The 24,665-nt window shown below is 43.1% G+C and overlaps 1 protein-coding gene across 2 annotated transcripts in view; it reads right to left on the bottom strand.

Moving 5' to 3' along the window:
• Nucleotides 1-9,386: 9,386 nt before the first annotated feature.
• The window catches only part of TSPAN5 (tetraspanin 5), a 174,606-nt gene continuing 159,327 nt past the window's right edge, over nt 9,387-24,665 (bottom strand). The window contains exons 3-8 of one of the 2 annotated variants that reach the window (XM_047091269.1): nt 23,308-23,454; nt 19,146-19,316; nt 16,075-16,200; nt 14,138-14,185; nt 13,923-14,039; nt 9,387-11,567 (exon numbers count right to left, since the gene is read on the bottom strand). In XM_047091269.1, coding sequence (XP_046947225.1) covers nt 11,502-11,567; nt 13,923-14,039; nt 14,138-14,185; nt 16,075-16,200; nt 19,146-19,316; nt 23,308-23,454 — 675 coding nt within the window. In that variant the 3' untranslated portion in view covers nt 9,387-11,501. The remainder of the gene's footprint in view (nt 11,568-13,922; nt 14,040-14,137; nt 14,186-16,074; nt 16,201-19,145; nt 19,317-23,307; nt 23,455-24,665) is intronic. The other variant, XM_047091270.1, reaches the window with a different exon arrangement.

The following is a 24,665-nucleotide window of genomic DNA, read 5'->3' on the forward strand; positions in this document are numbered from 1 at the left end:
GAGATGGAGCCTGGGCATCTGAATTTTTAAAGCTCCAGAAGTGACATCTATCTGCAGCTATAGTGGAAAAACATTGGCCTATTAGAAACTAGGCCAATCAAACTTTCCTTAAAGTCTTCAGAACTTGACCTGGCCAACAAATGGCAGGTGGCCATTTACTGCATCAATAATCCAGGATCATTATTCAAACTTCAACCTTTTGGAAGCCACTAAGTTCTGACCCAGGGACCAATAACAACTTTCTAAGTGAGTGGACTTCTTAAGCTGCTCCACTCCAGATGTGGTCTAAGGTAGACATCTCCCAGAATGGTCACAGATCTTTCTGACACCCCAAAATCCCTGGAATGGTTATTCTTGACACATCCTCTGGAGATATGACCTGAATATCCTCCTGCTTGCTCAGTCTTACTGGGCACAACTCCAGATACAACCCATTGTCCACAACATCCTGCCCCCATCACCTTGATGGAAAGCCCAGACATCAAGAGCCTCTTGCTGATAATCTGGGGCCTTGAGCTCCTAGAGAAGGTAAAGGGAGTGAATGCACCCCTGATATGCACATAGCCTTTCTCTTCAGCTTTCCATGTGTCCATGTGTGCCTTACAACCTTTCCATGTGAGGACCCATGACTTCCTCTTGTCTGGGAAAGGGTGGTTTCTCTTCCCACCACTGGATACCTGAAGGATAGCCAACTAGTGCAGCACAAATACTCTTACTGTTTGAACCTAAGCTCATGAGACTCATGAGGATCTCAATTTCATTTGGCAATCTCACAAGAGTTTTTCTCAGCTTAATGTTGATCCCCCCTCCCGGCAACATAGCTATTTCAAAAAATAGTTGTTTCCAAAATCCTTCAAGCCTGGGAAAAAGTCAGAATTCATTAGCAAAATAATTTCTCCCAAGGTCTGATCCTCACCCACATTTGCCTTCCCTGTTCGATGCTTAAATAGGATTGGAGGGAGGGAGGAGAAGAGAGCCTGTGAGGGTTAGACACAGGCCGGAGCTCATCCAGGGTTGTCTGGCAGTTGTCAGGGTCAGTTCAACTTTGAAAAAAGCATCTTACAGGGAAGTAGAGATCTATTTTATAGAATAAAAGTCCATCCTTTAGGTGAGCCTATACTCTCTATTCGCATCCTGTACTGACATGCTCAGAAAAGCAGCTTCGTGAATATTTGGGTGCTTGAGACACAGCGATCAACAACATGGGCCAAGTCCATGGAAAAAAGGCAATGTTCAAGGGAATTCATGTGTTAGGAGTTCTTCAGAAGTGAGTGTTGTGGAGCATGTGTTTGGGGGAGTGGAGAGAGGGCCTCCCGAGTTCTGACAGGATCTCCCTGAGAAAGCCTTTTTTTTTTAGGTGAGTCTAGGGCATGCATGGGGTTTGGAGAAAAAGAGCAGTTTGACCCCTTTAATCCCACGGTATAGGTACCACCATCTCCATCTTACAGGGTAGAGCACTGAAGTAGCAGAGAAAGTAGTGTATCTAAAGACCCACCTTAGGGGCGGGGGTGTGGCCAAGCTCTAAGGAGCGCATACAGTTTATGACTTTCTGACTTTACCACAAATGGGTTTCCTTTTTTCTAAAAGCAACCCCAAGACTTTTCACTGACAGTATTAAAAACAAGACAATAGGCCCAAAATGGAGTTACCAAACCAAGACTTAATTACATTTTGGCCTTTCCCAGAGATGGAATCTTAAACCAGTCAACCAGGAATCACCAATCACACCAGTGAGTTGATTATGTACCTGACAGATTCCTGCCATCCCCTAAAGGAAAGTGACCTTGCCACAACCAATCTGCTTTATGCTAGCATAACTTCCTTGTTCCCACTGCCTTCTGCCCATAGAAGTCTTTCATTTTGTACAGCAACTCCGAGCTCCTTTCTATGTGCTAGATAGACGCTGCCCGATTCATGAATCATTGAATAAAGTCAGTAAGATCTTTAAAATTTACTCGGTTGACTTTTGTTTTTTAACAAAAGTATCCTTCAGGCTTAGCAAGTGACCAGCCTTCTATTCACAGAGACTGAGTCATTCAGGCATATGTTCCAATGTCCAGTTTCACTCCAGCTCTTCCCATGACAGAGTCCAGAAAGGAATCGACATCTCATAAAGGCTCTCCTTGAACTCGAGTGGAATGACTTGACTCCTTGTATTTGCTTTAATACTGCCCTGTCTTCCCTCCATCACCCTAAAATTGAGTAGAACACTTGATATACAGGAGGTTGAGAAGACGCATGTTGAGAGCCAGCATTAGCAATTGTTCAAGGAAGCAGAGTAACGAAAGCATTAGTAAAAATTAAATTAGGACTTGACAATTAGGACTTAAAAAAAATTTTTTTTAATTAAATTAGGACTTGAAGCCAGAGTCCTGAGACGATCTTTCCCAAAAGATATAATGTACCCTCGAGAGCCATTTTCTTATTCATGTTCTCCCACTGAGAAGATGGTGGGAGAGGATAGCACTGCTCTGCACTCGGACAGCTCAGTGGCAAATGCCTCCATCACAACAGATTTGGAGGGTGGGGTAACCAGCCTTCCAATATTTTATTAGGTTAACATAAGTGCTAATCTGGAAGAGATAAAAGAAAATTTTCCTCTTTTGATTTTGGGTGCAAATCTTCACAAAATTAACAATTTTCATTTTAAAATTTGTGAATGATAAGGTATCAACTTTGCACAGTTTTAAATAAGGCTTAACTGTAAGTGCCACAAATTAGATGTGCTTAGTTAGTCCTTTGATATAGTTCTTCCACTATTAGGAGTCTACCAATGTGCAAAGTATAAGAAATGTACAAGAAAGTTTACTGCAACTGTATTTACTTGGGAAGGGCCTAACTTTCCAATAGTGATGGTTGTTTAGTTAAATTATGGTTTATCTAGACCAGCAATTCTTGAACTTTTTTGGCTCAGGATCGTCTTACACTTAAAAATGGTTGAGGCTCCAAAGAACTTTTGTTTATGTGGGTTATTTCTATGAATATTTACTATATTAAAAATTAAAAAGGAGAAATGTTTAAGGCACAAAAATACCCAAATATATATTCCGTTAGTTGTCAGAGTGAGGACATCACTACAGCATTCAGTCTCCGAAAATCTCCACTGTGCACTCAGAAAGGATAATAAAGAGGAAATGTCTAAGTATTATTATGAAATAGTCTTGACATTGTGGATTCTTTGAGAAGGCCTGGGGAACCTCAAAAATTGCCTGGACTTTTGCCTTCATTTTGCCTTTTTTGAAAACCCCTAATCTATACAATAGAATACTATGTGACCATAAAAATGTTTACTGTATAAAATATTCAGTGATAGTGAAAATGTCCTATTTTGAAGAAAGCAGACTACAAAAGAGTATAACCAGTATTAGAAAATTTAAAACAGTCTATGGCCATACCACCCTGAACGCGCCCTATCTCGTCTGATCTCAGAAGCTAAGCAGGGTCGGGCCTGGTTAGTACTTGGATGGGAGAAAATTTAAAACAAAAAAGTCATAGACACACTAATTCGTGAGTCTATACCAATACAGACCTTTAGATGGTAAAAATATAAAATATATACAAATATATATACACATATAAATACACAAAGATATAAAATATAAAAATGAAAACACATATTTCTTTTTCTATTTTCCTGTGCTTCTTGCACTGAAATTCTTCTTTTGCAGTTAGCACAAGATATACTTAACAAATACACACATATTGCCTATTTATTACCACCCTGAGTTTTCCTTCCCAGACATGACAATTTCAACTCAGTAACTTTAGGAAAGATGTCATCCAGAAATATCAAAGATAAGGTATGAATTTTGCACTGCTGTAACTAAGGCCTACCTGTACATTGCCTTTGCCTTTCAGAGTGTGGTCTGTAGATGACAGCAGCGTCACCTGGGGCCTGCTAGAACCATGGCCTCCACTGCTACTCAAGACCTGCTAAATCAGACCCAGGTGATTTAAGGTGACCCAGATGATTCATGTAACATGAAAATGTGAAAAACCCTGGTAGTGCAGGAGGAATTACCTGGGAGCTTAAAAATGGGGAATGGGGGGCACCTGAGTGGCTCAGTCAGTTGAGCATCCAACTTCCACTCAAGTCATGATCCTGCAGTTTGCAAGTTTGAGCCCGAACGTTGGGCTTGCTGTTGTCGGTGCAGATGCCGCTTTGGATCCTCTGTCCCCCCTCTCTCCCCCTCCCCACTTGTGCACACACACACACTCTCTCACTCTCTCAAAAGTAAATAAACATTAAAAAAATGGGGAGTGGAGGGGGCACCTCGTGGCTCAGTTAAGTGTCTGACTCTTGATTTCAGTTCAGGTCATGATCTCATGGTTCATGAGACTGAGCTCCATGTTGGGCTCTGCCCTGACAGTGCAGAGCCTGCTTGGGATTCTCTCTCTCTCTCTGCCTCCCCACCCACTTGTCTCTCTCTCTCTCTCTCTCTCTCTCTCTCTCTCTCACAAAAATATGCATTTTTTTAAAAATGGGGAGTGGGGAAGTTCTGCATGGTGGTGTTTTGGGTTTGGTTTTGGTTTGTTTTTGTCTGATACTCCGATGGGATTATAATGTGCATCTACTGCTGAGAACAACTACTCTCAGACAAGGGCCTGGCTTCAACCTGAAAAAGAACAAGACTGTCACCTCCAACCTCCACATGCTTCCATGCAATGTTCCCCGCTGCAACATGTTGGTGCTCACCCTGCCAGCTCCCAGATCATAGAAATTTCACAGGGATGGTGGAGCTGGATGGAGCAAATGGCTGGGTTCCAGAACAAGGAGAAAATAAGGTATTTGCTGCTGCCCTGAAGAGCTCTAAGGCCATTTGATCTGTAAAGTTACAGTGACTTCATGCATGGGCATGGGTGTCGTGGCTGTTATTTTATTTGCTTCCCACAAAATACTTCGAAAGAAAATTCTGGCAAATTTTTGAAATGATTTTTTGAGTATTCTCATCAAAAGCCAGGTTTTTGTACCTGTAGACATTGTCCAGCTTTACCACAAATCCTACTTTGCATCAAACACCTCTTCATTCCAGAAGGAGGGGACTATGGATCACCTCAGGTACCAACCCCTGTCATTCAGCAAGTTTCTGAGGTCTTGGCCTGTGCCAGGGACTGGGCCACAGTTCCGGGACTCTGTGTGCTTGACTTTCTCACTGCTTATCTGCACTTTTCCTCACCCCTGGGGCCTCCCCAGCAACACTCACCTTCTCACTCCTGCCCTGGGATGGCTTCCTCTGCTCTTGCTGGGGGCCCAGGTCAAGCCTGTCTTCCTCCTTGAGGCCTTCTTCCATGGCCCTGTGTTCTTCCCCTCTGGGCCAGCACCACCTTGGAAGATACCGGTTTAACTCGGGATGAAGTCTAAATTTTCCACATGCGTGGGGTTATTCTCTCCTTTGGTTTACATTTCCTCAAAAACGTATGCAGAGTGCTTACAGCACAGTGCCTGGAACATAGTAAACTTTCAGTAAATGCAGCCTGTTACTTCAAGGCATAGATGACGCATTATCCGCAGTACCAGCTTATAGGAGGCTGTGGGTGGGCCAGTGGGCTGATTCAGTCACAAAGTAACAAAACTTAAAGAAAGCACACATCATGGAAATATAGCTATTTTATTTATAAGGCTTTAATCACCCCAACAAGTTACATTTAAGATCATTTACTTACAAATTGACCACGACTTTTAACAATAAAACATCCCTAGGGCGCCTGGGTGGCTCAGTTGGTTAAGCGTCCGACTTCAACTCAGGGCATGATCTCACGGTTGGTGAGTTCCAGCCCCACATCGGGCTCTCGGCTGACTGTGTGAAGCCTGCTTTGGATCCTCTGTCTCCCTCTCCCTCTCTCTCAAAAATAAACAAACATTAAAAAAAAATTTTTTTTTAAATAAATCATTCCCTATGTTTAAGATGTCCCACAAAACATGCTGAGACTATGTGTAAGAGCTTAAGGAAGATACAGAGAGCACGTCCTAAGCCATGTTCAGGTGCATCCATTTAAACAATATGGAGGCGCTCTGCCCAGGGCACATACATACCAATTCTAATGTGAAAAACAGCATGTGGACCTCAGAACAGTCCTTCCACTTCCTCCCTGAAAACCAGCACAAGGCAATCAAACTCCGTATTTGTTTCCTAGGGCTACAATAGCAAAGTACCACAAAGTTGGTGGCTTCAGCCACAGAAATTGTCTCACAATTCTGGAGTGTAAAAGCCCAAAATTAAGGTGTTGGCAGGCCTAGGTCCTTCTGGAGGCTCTGAGGGAGAATCTGTTCCTGCTGCTCTCCTAGCTTCCAGTGGCTTAGTGGCAATTCCCGGCATTCTGTGTTCATGTGGTGTTCTCCCTCTGTGTGCAGCCACATCCAAATTTCCCCAGAAGACCCATCCTACTCTAGTATGACCTCATCTTAACTAAGTACATCCACTCTATTTCCAGATAAGGTCATATTCTGCTGTATTAGGTTTAGGACTTCAACATACGAATTTTTGGAAGACAATTCAACTCACAATGAACTCCTAAAACACAAGTTATAGTTGGTAATCCAGACCACCCCCAACACCCTACCAATCTTCTTTAAAATCAAAGTGGCAAATTCTCAGATCAAAGCAAACTCCAGGGGATCCAAACGGGTGCTTATAGAGAAAATACCAGAAATGTCGTATTCATTGCTTCAGGAGAATTGCTTGCCCGGCAGATAAGCAATTTTAGACTGCCACCACCTCTCATGTAAACTGTGTCTGAGTCTTGGCAGGAAGGCAGGGCCCAGCTTCACCTGCATGCACCCTGACGCAGAGCCCTGTAAAGTCCCAGGACATAGACGGTAAAGAGAGCCAAACATCCTGCTCTCTCACTTTCCAAAACAATCTATGTCATTTTCAGGAGTGCATAAAGGGAATGAAGGACTTACCAACCCAGAGAACACAAAATACAGTCATATAACGCTCAAGTGTCTCCAAAGCACAAGTACTTCTGAATAGTGATTTCATTCCTGCAGAAACCAGAACTCCAGCCAGTAGTTGTTCTACATGGACACCACTAGGGGGCAGGCCATTAATACGTTCCTGTCAAACCATTTGCTCTGCAAAAGTTAATACACGAAGATAAGTTCCAGATTTACAAGACCAGTGCCCTAAACCCTGAGCTAGGGAGCCTATAAGCTCCAGATTTAAAAGGAGTCTTCTTAGTTGGTTTTCTCCCACATACATTGCAAGTACACATTCAAAGAAAAGCAACAACATGGGAAGAACTATCTTGTTTGCATGCTATTTTCTTTTTAGAATGTATTTGCACAGTAAGAAACTCTTAAACTAACCTGCTCTTCCTTCAGGTATTCTCCGATCGGGAGCTCCTAGAAGTAAATTGGGGCCTCCACTGGCCAGTGCAGGTCCCAAGGAGTTTGATTTGGGTTAACGGATACCAGGAGTGGACTAATTCAGGCATCCTGTCATGGGTGCCAAGCTTATAAGAGAAGTACTCATCATGAACAATCCAAAGGAAGCTGTATTTAATTCTTCAAAATTACAGAAGTCCTAAAAACTAGCACTTCTATGATTTTATAAACTCGACCTTTGTCACAAACTCTTCCAAAAAAGAAGGCAAAGGAAGTCTAAAGTTGGCTTTGGTCTTTGTTCCAAGTTTGGCTTCTCTTCTCTAACCCCTACCCCTACCCAGAGACATCTGTCTTATCTGTCGTCATATATAGATTTTATGTCACCAGAAGGCCAAAGTTAGTATATTTCCAGGCAAACACTGTATTTTTCCCTCAAAGACGCGGCTTCTCACTGCTGAGAGGGCAGCACCTCCGAGCAGTCCCATGACCTCACTGGAGTGTGCTGGCCATGAACCCTCGTTGGCCAGTGTTCATGGAGAGGTTGCCAGTTCTTCCTTGGAGGTCTAAACAGGATTTCCCTAGAGAAGGAGGGCTTCACTGAACAAATGACAAAGAGAGCTGCAGAGGGCCAGCCAGGTCACTGGGCTCCAGCTCCTCATTGTTCAGCCCCCCGGCTTCCCAGGGCTCCTGTCCAAGTGAGCCGGAAACTGACACTCAGAGGGACTCCACAGAACTGCAGAATGACCCCACTCCTGCCCACACAGACCCAGGGCATGAATGAGGAAACATTCTGCACAATGAGGCCAAGAGACACTTTTCAGAATCTCCTGGAGAGAAGGAAGACTGGGACCTACAGTAGGGAGAAGGCTGACAGAGACATCAAGGTTTACTCCTTGGGAGAAGAAAAGAGGGAGAAAAAATAGAGGGACTGACTTCTCTTTTAAGTGCTTTGTGATACAAAATTCTTTTATTCCTGTGTTCATTTTTAAAAATGGTATTAAATATTTTTAAATCATGGAAGCAATGATTTTGTCGTAAGCAAACGATACAGATAAAGAGAAATTTAGGAACTATCCTGCAGGAGTCTACCTTCAAAACAGGAAGAAACTTCCTGTAAGCCCTGAGTTTTGTGGACAAAAGCATCCTTTTACATCTAAGCTAGAATTTTCTTTGTTGGCTCTGTGTCTGTTGTGAGCAAGGAGGGCCAATCACCTCACAGAGGTACATAATCCCTACCAGCACAGCTAAGAAAACTCAGTAGGGACTGTTTATCTCCAATTGCCACTGACAACTTTCTCTAAAGTCAAAATAACATTTTGGTCTCAAATATCCAGGGAAACGAGGTAAAATGTTTCTCAAACAAGTCTTGGGACCTACTTGGGTCTCTATGAAACTTCACATTTTGTTTGATCTTTGAAAAAAGTCTAATAGTTTTAAAGACAAGTCTTTCTACAGTGGTAATTCACAATGAAAGGACATTTACAATAGCATTTTTCAAATGGGTTTTTAAGATTCTTATTCTCAGGGACTACTAGCAATTATTTTCTTAGAAAAAAGTTGTGAATATTACCAAGATAATGAGTCCTGAATTTCACTGTGCATTAAATTCTTAACGGGAGCTTCTTAAAAACATAGGCTCTGGCTCATGCCCTCCCAAACTGCCAGGGGCAAGGCCTGATGATCTGCATCCTACGTGGTCCCCAGGTGACTGTGGCCAGCAGACAATGACCTCAAGGACAGACAGTTCCTACATACCCACCTATCTGCACCCAGTAGCACAAAGGGACTTTTCCCTCCCCAACCCCGAAATGTTCCTTTCCCCCTTAGAGAGCTGATCAGAGCAGTACTTCTCAAACTGTGCATCCAAGACGCACAGCATCACCAGGGAACTTGTCAGAAACGCACCTCCTAAATCAGAAATTGTGGGGATGGGGCAAACCCAGTAATCTGTTTCAGCAAGCCCTCTGGTTGATTCTGATGCCCGTTAAAGTCTGAGAGCCACTGGATTTGAGAATTCTGCAATTCCAAAACAAGTAATGAAGAAAGACAGAACTCCATGTAAGGTAGAACCAGTTTATTAATGACAGCCTTAATTACAACCACTCTCAAGTGTAAAAAATAAAGGGTGACTAATTAAAATTTAGAACACACTTGGACTTGCCATTTGGCCTTTCACTGGATGTGCCAAAGGGAGGGGATCCTGCCTGATTCTGAATCAACTGGTCAGAGGGAGTTCACCGGAGAATGAGGTAATAAAGACAAGAGTGCCAATTGCGGGGCTCGAGTCTTCTCCGTGTTGGAATGACATTACAGAATGACAACTGCGTGGGGGCAGAGATGAAATCAAATCATCTTACAGCCAGAAGATGGAATGAACATCTCTAACTACACAGAGACACAAAAACACACATGCAGCCACACACACACCCACACTCTGGAGACAGTTTTCAAAGAATTTCTGTCTTTTCTCTGAGCAGATTGACACGTTCATCAGCCACAGCGATGCAACATGGGGCTAAAACGGAAAAGCTTGCTAAATTTCCACAAAGCATGCTAGCTGCCCAGTTTTGTGCTGGCAAGTGTGGCATCACCGTAAAATGTACCTGTGGTTTTCCCGCCGTTCCACAGGCTGATGTCTGCTCCCCAGGAGAGTGGCATCCTGGTGGATACCAGCTGGATTAAAATGTGGGGGCAGGACTCATCCCTCCCCACCTTCGTGGGGGTAAGGATGAGCGGCAGCACCTGGAAGTGGTGTCCGACCTTGGGTCACAGAACACTTGCCCCATCAATGCCCCTCCCTCCTAAGTATTTGTGCTTTGTTACCATCCTGATGGCTAGTCTGCACTAGGAGGGAGCTCTGGCCATGCTTTTTTGTTGTTGTTGTTAAATAAAAGCAAAGTAAAACCAGAAGGGGGAAAAAAACATTATAAATTTCTTGATTGTGAGTCAACACTGTTTCAGCATTAGGTTCAATTCCATTCAAAGAGAAAACTGGGGGCTGCGGATGAGGCCCCGGAGACTGATGGGGTAAAGGGACTATCGAGTCTGTGGAAGCATTTACCAGTCGCTTCGCAGCCAGGGAGGACACGCCACACCTCTGAAGGCCGGGAACCTACGAAGTGAATGCCGACCAAATAACATTTATAAATGTTCGTGGGAGACAGGGCAGGAAAAGGAGCTGGTGGATTCAGGTTCACAGATCATGCAGGGAGATTATACCAAAAAATTAACATTGAGCTGAGTAAGAAAACACTTTAAGAGAAACTGCATCCCAGCTCTCACTTTTGGGAGACAAAAACAAAAACGCAAAAAAAGCCAAACAAAACCCAGAATATTCCAGAGTTCCCAAAGAATCCAACAACTAATAGGGTGGGCGGGGGTGAGGGATGTTAACCAATAACCTCTTCATTAACTTCAATTTCTCCTTGAATGTCATTGATAAATAAAGCTCAGGCCTACTTAGAACAACGATCTGTCCTGCTAAAATTCAGCATCACAAAGTGTCCTGCTGCCCTTACTCCATGCACGTGGGATACACAACGTCCCTTCTAAGGGACACTCCAGGAGAGACCACGCATGCCCACCCGCATTACTTGCTGAATGCGGTCACAAAATCTGAACCCCGAAGACAAGCTGTTTTCTTCTTGGGATCACAGTTGTTAACAGTTCCTTGAAATGTACAGCGAAGGGGTGCCCCAAAACACCACAGCCCCCCCAGGTAAGGGGCTGAGTTTTAGGAAAGATGTACTTCTTTAGGCCATGGAACAGAAAGCAGTCCCTTCAAGGTGTGACAAAGAACAAAACTGCTTCTTCCAGCCCTCCAGTTATCGAAGTGGAGAACGAGACTGTGTGTTCCACAAATTCAGGTACATCTGGGTCCCTCACCCTCCCTTTTTTTCTTTTTTTGGTAAGTATCCATCCATAAATTCATGGCTACAGTAGAGATTCACGGCTCAACGACTTTCATACTGGTTATCTGTTTAATTCTGTCAGTGAGCAGCATTTCCCAGTTGCACCACCCCCCTCCCCCAAACCAAGTTCTTGGCGGCTCCATCAGGTGGGATTGCAAGATGCCTCTGTGATCAGGGTCCGTGCAGCATGGATTGGGTTGGGCACGCTGGAGGGGCAGGAAGGCTGGGTCTGTCCAGTGTTTTGCAGCAGCATTGCCGGGGCCCTACCAGCTAGCCCTGACAGCTTCAATATCACTAACCAAATTCTGGGCCAGGCAGATCCCAAAAATCTGGGAAAGGAAGGAAAAGAGAGTCAAACAGTGAAACTCAAAATGTCATTAGGCTTTTCCTAGGTCAATGAATCTCTTTTCTTTCATTTTTAAAATTGATACATAATTCATACACTATAAAGCATGTCCTAATTTTAAAGTATACACATCAGTGGTTTTTAGTATATTCACAAGGGTGTACAACTATCACCACTGTCTAATTCTAGAACATTCCATTACCTTGAAAAGAAACTCTGTACCTATTCACAGGCATTTCTATTCTCCCATCCCTCACAACCACTCAAGTTCAATCCTTTTGATGACTTGACTAATATTCCATTCTATGGATAAACCACATGTTGTTTATCCATCATCAGCTGATGGACATTTACACTGGTTCCACTTTTTTGTTATTATGAATAGTGCTGCTATGGATGTCCCTGTACAACTTTCTAGTGAACAGATTTCCAGTTCTTTTGGGAGTGGAGTTGCTGGGTCACAATGGCAACTCCGTTTAACTTTCCGAGCAAGTGCCGAATTGTTTTCTACAGTGACTCTATTGTTTTCATTCCCTTTAACAATGTATTACGGGTCCCATTTCTCCACATCCCTGCCAAGACTCATTATTGTCTTCCTTTTTAATTATATCCATCCTAGCATGTGTGAAGTGCTAGGTCATTGTGGTTTTGATTTAAATTTCTCAAATATCTAATGATGAGCATCTTTTCATGTGCTTATTGGCTATTTGTACTTTCTTTGGAGAAATATCTATTCAAATTCTTTGCCCATCTTTGGATTGGGCTGGTCTTTTTATTGTTGAGTTGTTCTTTATATATTCTAGACTTTGGACCCCTATCTGACACAATGATTTGCAAGTATTTTCTCTCATTTTGTGGGTTGTCTTTTCTCTTTCTTATCATTTTTAGCACTCAAGTTTTAAAATTTTGATGAAGTCCAACTTATGTACTCTCTGTGGTTGCTTGTGCTTCTGGTGTCATATATAAGAAAACACTGCCTAATCCAAGGTCACAAAGATTTACACCTACACTGTCTTTAGCTTTAGCTAAGAGTTTTATAGCTTTAGCTCTTAAGTTTAGGTCTTTGAGCTATTTTGAGTTAATTTTCATATATGGTGTGAGGTAGGAGCCCAAATTCATTCTTTTTACCTATAGGTATCCAGTTGGTCCAGCACCATTTGTTGAGAAGACTATTCTTTTCCCATTGACTGATCTCTGTTCCCTTGTCAAAAACCAACTGACCATAGGGGCACCTGGGTGGCTCAGTTGGTTAAACATCTGACTTCAGCTCAGGTAATGATCTCATGGTTGGTGAGTTTGAGCCCTGTGTCAGGCTCTGTGCTGACAGTTCGGAGCCAGGAGCCTTTTCAGATTCTGTATCTCCCTCTCTCTTTGCCACTCCTCTCCCCTCACGCTCTCTCTCTCAAAAATAAACATTAAAAAAAAAATTTTTTTTTTATATCAACTGACCATTGATGTAGGGCTTATTTCTGACTTTCAATTCTCTTCCACTGATCTGTGGATCCAACCTTGTGTACCATCTTGATTACTGTAGCTCTGTAGTAAGTGTAATTGGAAAGTGTGAATTCTCCAACTCTGTTCTTTTTCAAGTTTGTTTTGCTATTCTCGGTCCCTTGCATTTCCACATGAATTTTAGGGTCAGCTTGTCCATTTGGGGGCGGGGTGGGGGTAGGAAAGCAGTTGTAATTTTGAAAGGGATTGCACTGAACCTGTAGATCAATTTGAGTACTGCCACCTTCACAAAATTAAGTCTTCCAATCTATGAATACGGAACGGCTTTCCATTTATTTAGGACTTCTTTAATCTCTTTCAACCACTGTGCCCCATTGTGACCCTCTAAGAAAAGTATTACATCTCTACAAGATAAAAACCTCAGCTCTTGGGGCTGCTTAGGAGGAAAAGTGGGTGTCTTCTTTCCTCTCACTAGCATTTTGACAAGGCGGTCCAGAGAGAGAACAGAACACTGGATGTGTGTGAAATTCTAAAAAGTCTTAATGTTGCCACTGGGATCTACTTCTGACCATTCCTACCTGCCCCAACTGTCACAATACAATATTATTTTGCCCATGGAAACACTGGAATCCCAGCAGACAACTGCTAACCCAATCAATTTCTCCATCTTGGAAAGGAAAAAAGATTTCCTGAAGTATTTCAGGATAGTAGCATCTAAAATGGGCTTTAAATAAAATATAAACCCAATAGTTTAGGTCTGTTTCCCAGCCTTCCAATGTGTCTTAAAAATTGTGATGTTAAGGTGATTAAGCAGAGCTCCTGTCCTGGGAAGGGCTCTCCCAGAGCATCATTTCTCTGTGACATCCATAAAGGAGCCTGGTCTTACCTGTAGCAATGCAATGCCTATGAAAATACCAGCCACGATGGTTAAATTGTCCTGCAACCACTTCTCAAACTGGGGCACACAGCCTTTCGTGTAGATAACAATCTGCTGGTCAACTTCCTTCGCAAGGGAAGAGGAGAGCACAGTGTCACCATGCAAGTTCAAAAGCTCCTCAGAAACACCCTTTGTGCTAAGTGACAAGATGAGATTCCACTTACTGGTTTTTGCCTGGCATCATAGCCACACTGAGTGTTGATGACATCTTCCTGGGGAGGAAGAAAATAGAAAAGTGAAATTCACTCAATAGACAGGAAGCCCACCTAAGAATTAGCAGAAGATCCCTGTTAAGTGTTGTTAATAAACTGTGTGCTTAGGCATGGAGATGTCCTAGGTACCATGTTAAACACTTTTATGTATTATCCCAAGTAATTGTTATAAAAATTCTCAGAAGTAAGTATTAAAATATGCCTTCTTTTTTCCAAAAGAAGAAAACTGAGGCTCGGGAAATATAAGAAAAGCAAGCATGTTATTGACAACCTCAGGAAGCATATGGGGTTCAGAAAACTAAGACATAGATAAAACCATGGTAAAGGGCACAACGACTATGTTTACTTATGCTCTTTTGGGGGGACTTCTACTTTTTAATCTATATACTTCTGTATCATTTAAAGGATTTTTCAATGAGAATGCATTACTTTAATAATTAAAAACAAAACAATGTGCTGACAACACGTCACATGGACAGACACCCTGACATCTCACAGGTCTGACAAGAAATGTGGGTTCTGCGGTTTTAGGTTTATTTTTTCCCCTCTGCAGGGTATGGGGTGGATTTTATTAGCTTGGCATTTATGGAATGAAAACTCTCTACCCAGAGTATCTGTAGTCAAAAGGGGAGCATAATGCCTTCAGAGACGCTTCATACTTCTGATGGAATGTTAACACAGGGCAGGAACTGGAGACAGAATAATTTGCACCTGCTGGCCAGTACCTGCGTGGGCACCCAGGGCTCTGTACTGGGTGCTCTCCTGCCTGTGAGCCCTCCTCAGAGGAGAGCACGAAACTAGCCAGTAGGAAAGGTGGGCTTCCTGGCAGGGTCTCAGAGCAGGGAAGCACAGTCCTTTCTGATTCTCAGTCTCTTTCAGACCAAGAGTAATAGCCCGGAGACCCCTCTGAAGCCCTCAGAGAACTACTTTTCCACCCCAAGACCATGGCCTCTTTTAAAGAGCCCCACACCTTACACCCTCCATGGGGAAATTGCTGACGAGTTCAGTGGTCCTCACTGGGCTCCACTTGATTTCGAGAAGGGCGGCCTGGAGGAGGCTGCCTGGATTGATGTCCCAGAAGGCCGAAGAGTGGGGGATGGACATGTGCAGAAGCAAATTCTCCCGCTTGTTCTAACATTCACTCCTGGCTTTTAACTTACGACAAGGCACTTGCATCTCAAGACATCCCATATCCCAGTCACATGATTTGACCCAAAATACAACCAAAGTCATGGTAGAAGGGGTTATGCACAGGTGTAATATTTTATCTTTTTCTCAAATACCAACTACAGTTATTATCATCATTGCAACTGAAAGTCCAGGCAGCTGCAGTCTTCCTACCTAGTAGATGAGCCTATCCTACCTCAAACTCCTCTCCTATCCCTAATATCTCCCCAGAACCAAGTCGGGACGCAAAGGATCACTAACCCCAAACCAATGCAGGGAGCTCTCACCTAAGAGCGTCCTTCTCACAGAGAAGGAATTACAGACACCATAGGCAGGCTTCCTGGGTCTGAAGCTCGGCTCCTCACTTGCTAGCAATGTGAGCTTGGGAAAGTTAATTAAACTCTACCGGCCTACATTTCACCCAAAGAGGGAAGATAATGGTGGTATCTGCCAGGAGGAACATTCTGAATTTTATTGAGCCAACTCACAAAAAGACTGAGACTAGGAACCAGCACATACTACTAAATTAAGGTCAGCAATTATTACCCCTACTGGGAAGATCTGAGCACTGTGCCCCCTACAGGAGCTACAATTGGGAATGAGCATGTAAGAAGAGGCTTTGAGAAAAAAAGTCACTGTGGTCATCCCCCCAAGCCTCCCACCCCTGCCCATTCTCGGTGTGACGTGTGGAGCTGGCCAACAGTCTGCTGGCCTTCACTTACTGCGGGGTCTTTAGTACAGCAGGAGAATGGCACACCGCATCGCTCTCGACTTGCATTGGAATCTGTGCAATTGAAGTAAATATTTAGGTTCCAATCATCAGCTCCAAAAGCCCCACAGCACTGCCACTAGAGCAAACAGGAGAGAATTAGAACATCTTGACTTGGAGGCGACCAGGCGCCTATACTCACGACCAAACGACCGACACCCAGCTTCCGCCAGCTCTAACTTTCTTTTCTGTCTCAGAATTTAGTTGTAGACTAAACTAAACCTAACCAGCTCCTATAAAAACTTCCAAAGTGATTAAGGCCCAAGATTTGTAAGATGTGTTAGCATCTGATTTAAATGATTTAGGAGACCCACGGTGTTAGGTGGAGGAAGGGGAGGAGTTGCTCAGCAGGCTCAATCAGAACAAGGTCTGCCTGGTTTGGGTACGTGGAGGAACATTCTAGAAGGATAAATAAGACACTGAACCCTGACTGTGCCTGAAGGAGGCAAGTGGGGTTATGGGTGGGAGGGCTAGAGGCTTACTGTCTAAAAATTGTGGTCTCTACCGCATTAAGGGTTTTTAAAAAATCCTTTTTATTGAGGTATAATTGACCAACAATATAAACTGAACATATTTAGAGTGTACAACTTTTTTTTAATGTTTATTTATTTCTGGAGAGAGAGAGAAAGAGAGAGAGAGGCAGAGAGACTGGGACACACAGAATCCAAGCTGTCAGCACAGAGCCCGACACGGGGCCCGAACTCACAAACTGCGAGATCGTGACCTGAGCCGAAGTCGGACACTTAACTGGCTGAGCCACCCAGGCACCCCTTAAAGTGTACAATTTTATAACATTTGACATACGTATACATTGTGAAACCATCACCACAATCAAGATAGTGAACATGCTCATTACCCCCAAAAGTTTTAGAGGCTTACTTTTCATTATATATCTGTTACTACTCTGAAGTTTTTAAAGAGCATGTATTTACATTTTCAACTTAAAAAATTTAATCATCCAGCAGCCGCTAGGTGGCTCAGTCAGTTGAGAATCCGACTTTGGCTCAGGTCATGATCTCATGGTTCATGAGTTCGAGCCCCACCGTGCTGACAGCACAAAGCCCACCTCGGATCCTCCGTCTCCCTCTCTCTCTGCACCTCCCCCACTGGCGCTCTCTGTCTCAAAAACAAATATTTAAAAATATGTAAATGCATTTACAAAAATTCAATCATCTAATTAAAATGTATGTAAAATGAGCAGTTAAAGTCAGTGAGTCTCAAATGGGGCCTGGTTCGAGTACTGCTTGCTCCAGAAGCCAGCTTCGTCACTCCCCTCAAATGGACGAGCTCTACCTCTCAAGAGTTAAATACACATCAAGCCTTGACCATTTTAAGGCTTTCAGGACCAATAGCTACTTCAACACATTAAACTCTATAACAGAAAAATAAAATCACATGAAATAACAGGATTTCCATATAAAGCAGACAGCATTTCAAGAGAACGTGTGCACGCATGTTCTTCCAACCCGTCTGGTCCTTCGAGGGCTTGGGTTGTGCGTCTCAAGGTTTGCCCACAAAGCTTCATCAGATCTGTCACGCAAACTAGTCAGCGATGACATTTGGCAAGGTGTGAGCTTGCATCCATTATGACCTAACAAAACACTGAAGTCTGCTGAGGAGATGAAACAGGGCTTAATTTCACAGCTGAGGTGCAGCTTACTCAAGGACGGTCATTGATGCTACTGAACAAAACCAACACAACTCAGCTGACTTCTGAGTACCTAAGGAAGGAGGGTGGTCTCCCAGATAGCAAGTGCGGATGCGGCCGTCTCCTCCCTTTATCAGAAGGGACCCCAGCTCATTCTGGAAAGCTGTCCAACCAAGAGACCACCGTTGATCCACTGGGCTTCTGTTGGCCCTCCAGTCCTGCATTTATGGCACAGACAGCACTGTCCAGTTCTGCTCACCTTATCCAGTTTCTCAGTGCATGCAAATAAAGACCTTAACACCTTAGGACAGTTACACCTTAAGCCTAATATAAAACCATGCACATCTCATTAGAGTGCCCTAATATTTGCAGGAGTTAAACAGTAGCTATTATTATTTCCGTTTTACTCTTGGGGAAATAGGTCAAGGTTTTGTTAGCCCATGGTCACTTTGCTAATCAGATTTTGGCACTAGATCTGTAGTTCTTCTGAACCTTGTTTATACCATTTTGCATTTTGAGTCAAACGGGGTGCCTGCTACTTCATTTGCATTACAGAGGACATCACCTGGTAATGTTCAGAAACCTGGGGTGGGGGGTGGCTCTGTGAGAGATTCTTTACTTGTTAGAAGCTGCCAGGGCTTAGAAGTTTCTCAACTTTCAGTTGCATGGAACTGCATGTGCTAGGATATTTGGATGGGCATGTTAAGAACTTTGTGGACAAATTTTCTATTGCTAAATGTATTATTGTGAGCTGTGAAGTGTGGAAGACGATCAAAAGGGAACAAGGGGCGCCTGGGTGGCTCAGTGGGTTGAGCGTCCAACTCTTGATTTTGGCTCAGGTTATGATCTCATGGTTTCATGAGTTCAAGCTCCACACTGGGCTCTGTGATGACAGTGTGAAGCCTGCTTGGGATTCTCTCTCTCTCTCTCTCTCTCTCTCTCTCTCTTTCTACCCCTCCCCACTCACACTATCTCAGTCTCTCTCAAAATAAGCAAAAAAAAAAAAAAATTTTTTTAAAGGGGACAAGGAGCAAGAAAGCATGTTAAACACCAAACAAAATGCTACACCTCTAGCAAAAGAATATTCTTCAGATGTCAATAGGAAACAGCAATTGTAGTTATAATCTTGTTGCTCAAGAAGTTTTCTTGGTCCCTTGGACTTCGTAGAAATTGAGATAAGTGAAAATAGGGCATTTCCATTCAGGGTGCAAATCATGTAAGTCATAAAGCAGGTCAGAAAATAATAAATACACAAGCAAACAAACAAAACCATGTGGAAGAATCAGAGGTAGGTTCCAGCTGGCACATGCAGAAGCCAGGAGGAATGTTCTCATTCCTCGAGAAGGCTTTCAACTTAAAAATAAATTTAAACTTACATATTCCTGGGTGAAGTCTATGAGGTTCTGTAAATCAATGTCATCTCTGTACGCTCTGATGTTGTTGTTTATAAAGAAATACAGCTGGTCTTTGATCCAGTCTTTGAAAACAAATGCCAGAACCCCAGCAGTGAGCTCCAGGAAGAAAATAATTCCCAGGAACACAGAAAACTAAGACAAAAGACACACAGAGAACAGTTAAAAGGGCTATTTTGATCATATATAGTTAGAGGGTTCCTTCTAAAAAGGTTTGTAATTACATTGGGTGGTTGTTACACATGTCCAAAGCAGATAATCTTCAGTTTAAGATTCATTAATAGAATATTATATTCCAAGAAAGGATTTTTAAAAATCATTCATAATCACATTTTAGGGACTCCTGTGGTCCATTTGGTAATTAAACAACAAAGCCTATAAGCAAACATGGATAAAAGGAATTTCTCATTAGACCCACATTAAGACCTAATGAGTTTCTTCTGATTGATGTACTGCCAGACTCTTGAACCATGACCTGCCCCTACCTCTAGTAAGCTTTCGTAATGCTGAAAGAGAAATTATCTCAGTATTGTAAGATCGACTGCCATTTGTTACTATGGCCTTGATTCTGTATGCAACACGTTCCTTTTCTGGATTCAGATACTGCTTTAATTCTCCTTTGCACCTGCTTTATGGTGTAAGATAGCAGATGTGTTCATCTTGGATGAAGAGGTCAAAGAGGAAGTTTGTGAGTGTGGGCGGGGGGGGGGGGTGGTGACTAGGATGTGAAAATCATTTACCATCATGAAAACTGGGTTGAAAGCTTTCTTAGGAACACTGGCTGTGCTCACCCTTCTTTGTAAATACCAGTCTCAGAAGATTTTAAATAACATCAACCTGCAGCCAAAGGAAGACTTCTGGCTAATGCAGACAACAAGAATTTAAACAGAAAGGCTGGAGGCCACAGGTAATGTGATTGCCCATAAATCTGGAGAAACTGCCTTTCCATCTAGAAGACTCAGATGGCAGTCATACCAACGTATCATTCACACCCACGGTTCTTTCCACTTCCTATCGCCCCCACCCTCTTACTCTTTTCTAATTCATTGTGCTGAAACAGATTATGAGAAATGAGGTTGTGAAGGACGAGGTGAACTTCTGGTAACAAGGACAGAAAGAGGGCCACAGCTGCTCAGCAGAGCTCCTGAAAGCTACAGGACGGAGAGTGGTTGAGAGGCAGAGGGGGCTAAAGCTCTCTGCCTCAGCAAGCAGACGTCGAGCAGCCAACCGAGAGAAAAAGGTGCTGGAGGAGTGGCGCGAAGCAGACTACACAGTTACTTATTAAAACAAAGACAAAAATATGTTAATTCCTCCAGCAACCATCGAAGGACCCATAATAGATCGGGCCCTGGATTTGGAGGGCTTTGCAGAAGCAAGGATGAGTAAGGCATAATCCTGCCTCCAAAGACCTCACAGTCTTATGTGCGGTGAGGGTGGGAGAGGGCAGTGGGGTGGGGCCTTCTCACATCAAATGTCTGCATATCTGACAGTGTTTTTCCAGGGTACCAAGGGCCATCTTGGGAGGGTGGGCATGAGGGGAGGGGTGGAAGAAAGAAAGAAGTTCCTGGCAAAGTCTAGGACCCCAAAGTTTAGGCCTTAATTCTAGACCCTCCAGGGCTCAGGTTCAGCTTCCATAGATCTCCTGGTTATCTGTCCTTGATGCACACAGTAGACATAGGATCTCAACTGTTAATTATCATCAGTGGTACCAGTAATTTCAAAGTAAGCTTTCCTCAATCTAGAAAAAAAGACAGGAAAAAACTATCACTTTTACTCAATGCCTACCCCATAGTATAAAACAACTTCCGTCCCTTTATTAGGTACAGAAATACACTAGTTATCACACTATACAAATGAGAAAATCATCTGTATACAAATGTACACAAAATACCAAGTATAATACAATAGTACACAAAATACCAAGACGCAAGTCATGAAGAGATTTTAACTAGCTTTTTGTTCTCATCACCATAAAGGTTAGGCAAGTTCATTTTCCAATTACCCTGGGAAATTTTCCTTTAATGTTATATGATACATATATGTCAAAAATTAAGTCCAAATTAAATTCTTATAGAGTATTTGGCAGCAACCTATATGCCCTGACCCTGTAATCCAATTTCCCCCACTTTCAAAGGTGCAGAGACTGACTCACAGGCTTCAAACTAGGGCCTTAGCTGACCAGGAAGCTCCATTTCTATTTCACATTATCTTAGCTCTCAGATTTTCCCTCAGCAAATCTCCCAGCCTTACAGAATCCAATCTTTGAGGCTGTTTTCAAGCCATGTTGACATTTGCTTCTACTTATTTCACAGCTCCTGCTCAAAGAATATTCTGGGCCAGGTTTTATTGTTTGTACTAAATAGAGACCATTTCAAATATTATCCGACATTTTTAAAAGCCAAGAAACAATTCAATTTTCTTCCCTTCCAAAATGGGACTTTAGAAATTAAGGTGCTGATTTAGAGAAATGTATCTATTTCTGCCTGTTCAGTTAACTCTGGTATCTTCAAGTACAAATACAATAGACTACATTAAAGGGATTCCTCTTACAAACTAAACTGTATTCAAGTAGATCGTATTAAGGGGGATCCCATATTGAGGCCACAGAGGCTAAAACTGATAAAACAGTGGCAAATGCTCAGTATTATCTGTGGCCTTATGAGACTACAGAAAAACTGAGTGAGGTGAGCCCACGCATTTAGAAGGCTCTCATGCCAGGAAGACTGGCAGGTTAGGATCATGGACAGAGCTCTCCTGGGGGCTCCACAGGTCTTTGATTAGGTAAGGAATGAAGTAACTGTGTGTGTGTATGTGTAATGAAATAACTGTGTGTGCATGTGTTTAAAAGGGGGAACTGGGAGATAAGGCAAATGGAGTGTTAGGAAACCAGTTGTTCCCAACACAGACCTATGTAAACAGAACAGAGAACCAACTGGTCATTTAAGGGTAGAGAAGACCAAATATCCCTTAGTTTTCTCTGTTAGCAGAGTCATATAAACTTTCAGGTTAAACATAAGAACGTTCAGGTCCGATTCTCCAAAACCTCATCCGCTCCAGAGCTGCCCAAATTTGAAATGGGCTACCCTGGGTAGGGTACAGTGAGTCTGCTCTCTTCAGGGATATTCAAGAAAAATGCCAGAGGATGATGTGGCCCGGAAAGAGAATCACATATTGCATGGCTGCTGGGACTAGTTCAAGTGTAGGCTCTCGTTTTAAGTGAAAATGTCCCTGAATGATGAGAAGTATGATTCTAGCAACAGGGGTTACTACACGAATACTGTTGTCTAGAAATCCCACCATCTTCCCTCACCACAGGAAGGTGGATTGTTTTCACCCTTCCGCTGTTATTCAGAGGGCATCCACACAGGTGCCCACCCGCATGCCAAGCTCCAGACTGACAGGCACCTTTGGCTGACCTTTGACTACACCTAACAAACCTGTTTCAGATACATACACGTAAGCATATGCCATTTTTTTCTCCTTTGGAAGGAATCTCCAAAGGAAAGGCTTTCATTTCTCACGCTCTACTTTATTGCTTATCTGCCCCTGGTAAAACTCCTCCTCTAAAAATTTTCATGCTAACAGTGCACACACCCTGCAAGGGACCTGAAAATTATGCTGATCATACAAAAGGAGAAGTCTGTACTGGCAGAGAAGGAGGAGGACGTCCCTCTTACTGTTTTTCCATATTCTCCGAAACCTACTGCTTAACAGATTTAATCAGGACAGGCCACAGCTAATGTGCTTATGTCTGGTTTTTCTCAACTATGTGAAGAGTTCACTACCAACTAGGTGCTTAAAAGAGGAGGTAAAAATCGCTTAAGAGAAGAAAACTATATGTATACCTACCTTAATCTAAAGGCATTTTAGGGACTGGAAATGCAAATCCTGATATACATGTACAAAACCTCCACAGAGGGCACGGGCTGGGGGTGGTACTTATATTATTAAGAAAAACGGGGGAGCACGTAGCTGGTGATCTAGAGAGCTCTCCCAAAAGGAAAGCATTAGCCGGGCCATATTTTTGCTTTGCCTTTGGTAGAGCCACTTTGCCTACAGATGGGGTATCCTCCTGTGGAGAGACGGGAGCTTAGCCCTCAGCCTGAGAGCCGAGTGGGATACTCACGAACTTGAGAAGGAAGGTGTTTTCCCGTAGTGCTCCAATGCACCCTGCGAATCCCAAAATGAACATCACTCCTCCCACCACAAGGAAGAGCCAAACCGGGTCAAAGCCACCGAGATCAGTGATGGAAGAGATGTTGGACAGAACTCCCTGGGGACGGAAAAGCACACACAACAAGGCACCAGGATGCCTGGTCAGTGTTTCAACATGGAAAGATTAATATAATGGTTTATTCCCCCTTTCAATGAAAAACTTCAGAGGTCATCTGATTATTATGCATGATTAATACTCAAGAAACACTGCAAAAAACAAACAAAAGACTACTTTTTTCTAAGGTCTAGGTAAGTTTGTAATTTTGGTAAAATTACATAAAGCAAAGAAATGACCCCAGGAAACTGTCATCAGACCTTGTATGGAGAAGATGTGGATGTTACCTTTTTTTCTGTGTCCAAATATAAGCAGTCATAAGTAAAAACATGTGGGTAAGAGAAACACACTTCCCAACCCCCAGGAAGAGGAGTCATTTTTGAAGCCCCAAGGCAGACAAGGGCCTGCTTCAAGCCTGTGGCATTTCTCAGGAACCAGGGTGTGGAGTTAGATGCTGAAGGCTACCACAGCAGGCCAGCCCCAGCAACAAGCCCCTGCAAGTCTTCCAGGGAAGGACCATGCCTCAGGATCCACCCTTGAGCTTCACAGTAGACCCTACCCGGCTCCGATCCCCCAAAGCCCACTTAGGTGATCTGTGCTGATGGCTATCTCACACTGACTCATTAGGGGTATTTAACTTAATACTTTTTTTTTTTTTTTTTTTTTTAAGAACTGAGATTTAGGGGCCTCTGGGTGGCTCAGTCAGTTGAGAGTTCCCATCACAGACCTATGTATACAGAACAGCCTTGATACTGGCTCATGTCATGATCTCAGGGTCATGGTATCAAGCCCCCACATCGGGCTCTGAGCTGAGCATGGAGCCTGCTTGGGATTCTCTCCCTCTTTCCCTCTGCCCCTCTCCCTGCCCCCCACATGTATTCTCTCCCTCAAGAAATTTAAAAAATAAATAATTGAGATTTAAAGGATTCATACGTCAAAAGTTACTCCCGGACTTTCCACCCTTTTGTCTTCCTTCCAAAGGAACCCAGAGTGATTTCATTTCTTTATGGACACGCAACTTTTTTACAGAAATCATTTCTCCCTCAGCTGTGATACCACATCACATACCACCCAGACCCTATGTTAGAAATTATGAGATTTTTTTCCCCTAAAATGCAAGGTACATATTTACTATTCATTCCTATAGAGGCAGACACCTGTTTTTTTGAAACTGTGGATGTATAGGAGTCTTAAATACCCAATATCATCAATAT

The sequence above is a fragment of the Lynx rufus genome, unplaced genomic scaffold (genome assembly GCF_022079265.1).
Source record: "Lynx rufus isolate CCGP_SWC_20201006 ecotype Redwood Valley unplaced genomic scaffold, mLynRuf1.p SCAF_3, whole genome shotgun sequence".
In the NCBI taxonomy this organism is placed as follows: Eukaryota; Metazoa; Chordata; class Mammalia; order Carnivora; family Felidae; genus Lynx; species Lynx rufus.